The sequence below is a fragment of the Hibiscus syriacus genome, unplaced genomic scaffold (assembly GCF_006381635.1).
Source record: "Hibiscus syriacus cultivar Baekdansim isolate YM2019G1 unplaced genomic scaffold, ASM638163v2 tig00011761_pilon, whole genome shotgun sequence".
Taxonomy (NCBI): domain Eukaryota; kingdom Viridiplantae; phylum Streptophyta; class Magnoliopsida; order Malvales; family Malvaceae; genus Hibiscus; species Hibiscus syriacus.
This window is the reverse complement of record NW_024062256.1, coordinates 94,991-101,628: the sequence shown is the minus strand read 5'-3', so window position 1 is coordinate 101,628 and position 6,638 is coordinate 94,991. Positions and strand designations below refer to the sequence as shown.

The 6,638-nt window shown below is 32.0% G+C and overlaps 1 protein-coding gene across 1 annotated transcript; it reads left to right on the top strand.

The window, feature by feature from the left end:
- Nucleotides 1-1,352: 1,352 nt before the first annotated feature.
- LOC120204923 (mitotic checkpoint protein BUB3.2) lies at nucleotides 1,353-4,037 on the top strand. The gene is made up of 9 exons (XM_039204912.1): nucleotides 1,353-1,538; nucleotides 1,617-1,747; nucleotides 1,864-1,946; nucleotides 2,284-2,550; nucleotides 2,666-2,741; nucleotides 2,891-2,971; nucleotides 3,383-3,461; nucleotides 3,552-3,652; nucleotides 3,752-4,037. The coding sequence occupies exons 1-9, from the start codon at nucleotides 1,416-1,418 to the stop codon at nucleotides 3,837-3,839; spliced, it is 1,029 nt and encodes a 342-aa protein (XP_039060843.1). The 5' UTR covers nucleotides 1,353-1,415; the 3' UTR covers nucleotides 3,840-4,037.
- The last annotated feature ends 2,601 nt before the right edge of the window (nucleotides 4,038-6,638 follow it).

Sequence of the window (6,638 nt, the reverse complement as noted above, 5' to 3'; positions counted from 1 at the left end):
CTTACCTCTATTATGTCAATATATATATATATATATATATATATATAATTTCTGAAATACAATTAAGACACACGAACATTTGTCGTCTTTTTAAATGATGTGTGTTTCAATGACACGCAATGTAAGTCATATATGCGTGTCATAAATTTATGACACACAAATGTATGTCAAGCAGATTTATGACGGGGGCTTCAATGACGCGCAATGTTAGTCATACATGCGTGTCATAAATTTATGACGCACAAATGTGTGTCATCTTAATTTATGACGGGGGCTTCAATGACGCGCAATGTAAGTCATACATGCGTGTCATAAATTTATGACGCACAAATGTGTGTCATATTAATTTATGACGGGGGCTTCAATGACGCGCAATGTAAGTCATACATGCGCGTCATAAATGCGCGTCATAGATTTATGACACACAATTGCGCGTCATAAAAAATTCATGTCGGTGGCTTCAACGACAAGCATTTGTGTGTCATCCGCACCAATAGATGACGTGCAATGCGCGTCATTAAAGGGTATTTTTCTTGTAGTGATCCATGCATCTCTCATGCATGGATTTTACCCGCCTTCTACTTGGCTTTTAACGAAATGGTTTGCATGTTTTGAACCTAATTCATAATCCTCAAATTATTTCACTATAACATTATAAAATATTAATTTCTTAAAATTTGACACCATAACGTTCTAAATTCTTAATTTCTTAAATTATTTCACATTAGCGTTCTAAATTATTTTTTAAAATATTTATTTTAACTTTAAAATATTTTAAATTTAGTTATATTTCTTTATTTTAAATTTTAATAAATTTTATTTTAATTATGTAATTTAAATTTTTTAAATTTTAGAATTTTTTTATATATATATTTTAAAAAATAATATAATTTAAAGAAAAATAAAAAAAATATGAACCGAGTACCCGTTACCCAAATTATATATAATATAATTTTATATATATTAACTTAAAATATATTTTATTAACTTATTAAATATATTTTACTATTAACTTAATTTAAAATAATTTATTTTTATTTTTGTTTAAAAATATATAATTTATTTTAATTTATTAAAAGTATGATTAAATTGAGAAAATATCTAACTAATAGTGACCAAATGTGTAAATATATCAAAATATTTAACTGCGGTTAACGGCAGTTAACTCTGGGTGACCAAATTATTTAAATAAAAATATAAGTGACCATATCGTATGTATTTTGAAATCAGTGACCAAAAGTGAACAAAACCCAAACATAAGTTATTAACCATGCAGTTAAACCTTTTTGTAAAAATATACAATTATTATTTATTTCTTGTTTATTTTCAAATCTCATTCCCACACACTGCACTCTGAAAACCCTAAAATCTGTCTCTAGTCAGTCGATTTACCTTTCCAACGGCCCAATAAAGCAATGACATCTGCCCACCCGCCTCCGGCACCGGGACGCGAGCTCTCCAATCCTCCGACGGACGGGATCTCGAACCTTCGATTCTCTAACCACAGCGATCACCTACTCGTCTCCTCATGGGATAAGGTTTTCCCTCACCATCAATTACCTTTAAAATTTTCAAGTTTCCTTTAATTTCCAACTAACAGATTGTTTTTATAATAGACTGTGAGATTGTATGATGCAAGCGCTGACTCTTTGCGAGGAGAGTTCATGCACGGTGGGCCCGTGCTCGATTGTTGCTTCCATGATGACTCCTCTGGGTTTAGTGCCAGTGCTGATAATACCGTTAGGAGGTTAGTTAATTTAGCTTTGAATTTTGCCTTTGTTTTTTTTTTCTGTTTGGTTCTCGAGAATGTTCGGTAAAATGAATTTTGGAATCAAGCTTAAACTTGAGCTCTTAGCTTTGCAGGATAGTGTTCAGCCATGGAAAGGAGGATATTTTAGGTAGACATGATGCTCCTGTGCGTTGTATAGAGTACTCTTATGCAGCAGGTTGGTTGAAATAACAAATCTTCTTCTCTCATTTAATTCATTGGTTTCATTTAGTGCGAATTTCAAGTGTTTTCCCGAAGCTCAACACAGTTTCCCGAATGTTTCTGCCTCTGGAGGGATTGACGCTAGCTGAATCATAATTCAATGATTTTTAGCCATAAATTTTACATCAATCTCATTGTTTATGAGTTAACTTTTAAGTTTTGAGGGTTAGAATAGTGTCATGCCAGTGATATGAATTGCAGCTTGGGGAAATGTACTATACATGGTATTGGGAGCTTTTTGTTCTATTTAAGAAGATATCTGGTTTCTTAAAGTTCCATTCTGTCTGTTACAGGACAAGTTATCACAGGCAGTTGGGACAAAACCTTGAAATGTTGGGACCCAAGAGGAGCAAGTGGCCAGGAGAAAACTCTTGTTGGCACATACCCGCAGCCTGAGCGAGTTTACTCGTTATCTCTTGTTGGGAATCGCTTAGTTGTGGCAACTGCAGGAAGACATGTAAATGTTTACGACTTGCGAAATATGTCGCAACCTGAACAACGAAGGGAATCTTCATTGAAATATCAAACTAGGTGTGTGAGATGTTATCCAAACGGAACAGGTACTAGTCATAACCTCTAAAAGTAATAATATTTAAATGAAGGGTTAGAGTTTTAGACGTGTACTCCATTCATTCTACTTGGTAAAATTTCTTCTCATTAGACAAGTTTATGTAGGATATGCTCTTAGTTCAGTTGAAGGTCGGGTGGCGATGGAGTTCTTTGATCTTTCAGAGGCCAGTCAAGCTAAAAAGTATGTATAATTCTTTTCCTTTTAGAAGTATACCTTGTTGTTATGCTCCCTATGTGTATAACATAAACTTTGGAACTGTTCTTCTGCTGATCCTACCTGTTTTTAATTTCTTTTTGCTTCAATTAATGGCTATTCTGGATAATCTGTAGATATGCCTTTAAGTGCCATCGGAAATCTGAGGCTGGCCGGGACATTGTATATCCAGTAAATGCCATTGCATTTCATCCTGTGTAAGTTTACGACACAAGTCTTCAATTTCTTATATATGCTAAGATAGCATATTGCCTATATGATGTAGCATGTTGGCGTTGTCCTTAATTATAATAAAGGCATATTGCCTGAGAGTATTTTGGCTGTTTGTATGAGTAGCTGATATGGACAGATGACAATTAGTAATTTGAAAATTAGATACACATGTTGTGATGGGAAATTGGAAGTCTGCAAGATACATTGGTATTTTTTTTTTCTCTTATTTGAATGCTACCGAGAAATAAATAAATTGTAAAATCTGTGTTGCTAGTAATATCTACATTTTAGCATTTAAGACATGAGGTTACAGTTTGTTGGTAATGCTTTTGAGTGCTCAAGAGATTCTTTCTGGGAGCTTGAAAATAATATCTTCTTTGAATTTTGATCTTCAGCTATGGTACATTTGCAACTGGAGGATGTGATGGTTTTGTTAATGTGTGGGATGGAAACAACAAGAAGAGGCTGTATCAGGTTAGTTAGTGGCTGGATTGAATTGCACTTTTATTCTACAGTGGAAAAAATGCAGATAGTTTACCACTACTTTCAAATTATCTTTTACAGTATTCGAAGTACCCAACAAGCGTTGCAGCTCTTTCGTTCAGTAGAGATGGGCGACTGTTGGCTGTGGCATCAAGTTACACGTTCGAAGAGGGGGATAAACCGTAAGACCCCTACACTGTAATCGAACATGAAAACCTCAAAGTAAACTATGTATATCAGACATATCTACCTCTAATATCTGATCCGTTTCTTGTGTGCAGACATGAACCGGATGCCATCTTTGTACGAAGTGTAAATGAAATCGAAGTCAAGCCGAAACCAAAAGTGTACCCTAACCCTCCAGCGTAGCCGGGTAAGGATATTTTTATAATTTGTGATAGTTTGAGACATGTAATATGTTAAATACTTGTAAGGCTTCAGTGAATGGTCTAAACTTAGTGTGTGCTTAGGTTATGCCATCTTTGGATGATAGCCACTTTCTGTTGGAAAAATACTACCAGTTGTACTATACATTTGTTTTCAAATGATGAGTATCCCTGCAATCTCTCTTCTAAGTTTTTTTGTGTGTGGATTAAATGGGTATTAAATTTCCAAAATAAAACTGAAAGAATTGAAAAGAGGATGAAACTTCCTTGAGGCGACTTGACCAACTTCAACGTCTGGGGTGCTCCTTGTTCAAACAAATATCGAAGATGCAATGGGATTAGTCAAATGAATACCCTTGAAACCCGATTAAACAAACGGTTGTGAGTCTATTCTTCGGATCCCATTGCCAGGAAGCACCCGTCAAACCGTTCTTGTGAACTTTTACATGAAAGTGCATGTGTGAGGGATGATCTCATCCTTTTTTTTAACCTTTAACACAGTACGACTAGGAGTGTAAACTAGTCGAGTCGAGTTCGAGTATTATTGAGCTCGACTCGAAAACTCGCGAGTTTAAAATTTTCAAACTCGACTCGAAATTCTAAATTGAAGCACGTGAATAGCTCGAAAAGATAAAAAAATCTTAAATTTATCTCAATTGAAGGTTTAAACTCGAACTTGAACTTTAAATACATAAAAATTTTACTGTATGTTTAAAAAAATCAACATATAAATGTTAACATTATTAATAATTTATTTTTTAAAAATAAATTCTTAATATATTATATTTCGAGTTGTTCAAGAGTTTTCGAGTCAAGTATCAAGTAATTTGTTTCTGCTCGTTAAGAACTCAAGTCGAGTCCATTTGATTGGAGTATTTATCGAGCTTTTATAAAATCAATCTCGAATAACTCGCGATATGTCTCGTCTCATTTACAATCCACTCAGTCTAATTCCGTAAGGTAGACTCAAAAGTATGAACAGTTCAAATTATGTGTAATTTTCTGTTTTATGCAAATCATATAGGCCATTGGAATTATATATTCATCCTACTTTATAAAAATGACTTGCATATGTTGTCATAGCTAATCCTATTGATAATAAAATATTTATATTTGTGAACTGAGATGACTCAACCATTTGACAATTAGCACTCAATCATCATGCTATAACCACTGGTGCTCGTACCCATCACCTCTAGGAACCTCAACAATTCTTTTAACCACTGAAATAAATTGATTCGTGAACAATCCCTCCCTTTTTTTAATTATTAAAAAGTAGAAAATGCAACATTTAGTGAATTGAATAGGTTTTTTAATTAAAAATTCATTTAAAATACATTTTTGGTATAAATATTAACAGTATTAATGACTGAGCTATAAATTTCGAATAAAATAATATTTTTTTTTATTTTCAAGTAATAAATTAAATTTTAAACTTAACCAAAGTTTAAAGAAAAATCAAACTGGTTCCTCAATTTTTGTTGGGTGCAATTTGATCTACGACTTTTATTTGATCTATAATTTAGCCTCTATTTTGGGTTTAATAATGTAATTTGGCTCCTGATCTTTTTAATATAAATTTATCCTTAACTATTTTTTATTTTTTATTAAATTAAAATTTTAAATATTAACCTTAACATTTTTTACTTATTAATCAAAAATAAAAAAAATTAATTATTATTTTAAAATTATATAAAAAAATAGTCATGGAGCAAACTGCAACTCAATGTTAAAGTCAGGGTGCAACTTGTAACTCAACAAAAGTCAAGAGCTAAATTACACCCCAAAAAAATCAGAGAAATTGAATGTTAAAGTCAAAGTCAGGGATCGAGAAGTACATTATTTGCTCCGATCGGGAGCTATTTAAGAGAAAATAGCACCGGAACCGTCATTAGGACGGTCCGATCTACGTTTTAGTGTAAAAAGAAATTTTCCGGCCACCGAATGCGGTGGCCGGCGACGGGATCAACGCCGGCGAACGGCTGCCGGCCGGTCGCTTCTCTCTGTTTTAGAGAGAAGCGAGAGAATTTTGAATTCTCTCTCAGAAGAGAGAGAGAGGAAATAAAGGAAATGAGAGCTGGCCCTTCGGGCCAGCCGGTTTTGGGCTTTAAATAGCCCTTCCCGAACGACGTCGTTTCGAGGAGGGTATTTGTGTAATTAACTAAGGGTTAAATCCCGTCCGCAGTCCTTTAACTTGTAATTCTTACATTTTAGTCACTAAATTAAATTTATAATCCTTTTAATTTGGTCTCTAAATTTTATTTATTTATATTTTAGCCCTTAACCGTAATTATAAATATTTTAGATAAATTACTGATTTAATCCTTTAATTTTAATAAATAATATTTTAATCATGAGTATATATTTTTAATTTATTTTAATCTGATATTCAAATTTTATATAATTACATTTTAGTCACCAAATAAGGAAAATGGCATGTTTAATCCCTATAATTTTAAATAATTAATTATGAATTAGGTATTTAATTTTAATTTTATTATAATTTAGTAACTAATTTTAAATAATTTCATTTATTTTACTTCTTTTAAATATATAGTTCTAATTGTATTTTTATTGTTTTAATTTTACTTGTTTATATATTTAAATATTATTTTTATTATTATTATATAGTCATATAAATATATATAATAAATAATAAATTATATTTTTTTTACATAAATTATTTTTATCATATTTTAATATTTATTTATTTATTTTTCAATATCGAAGAAAAGGGCAGTCTTAATACAACTGGATGTCCTATTCTGTATTTTAAAATTAA

What these genes read in the sequence shown, in the direction of transcription:
- LOC120204923 (XM_039204912.1), top strand. Translation starts at nt 1,416, where the DNA reads ATGACATCTGCCCACCCGCCTCCGGCACCGGGACGCGAGCTCTCCAAT. An exon ending in AGAGTACTCTTATGCAGCAG is followed by an intron (nt 1,947 to 2,283) that starts GTTGGTTGAAAT and finishes TGTCTGTTACAG; the next exon opens with GACAAGTTATCACAGGCAGT. An exon ending in GAGGCCAGTCAAGCTAAAAA is followed by an intron (nt 2,742 to 2,890) that starts GTATGTATAATT and finishes GATAATCTGTAG; the next exon opens with ATATGCCTTTAAGTGCCATC.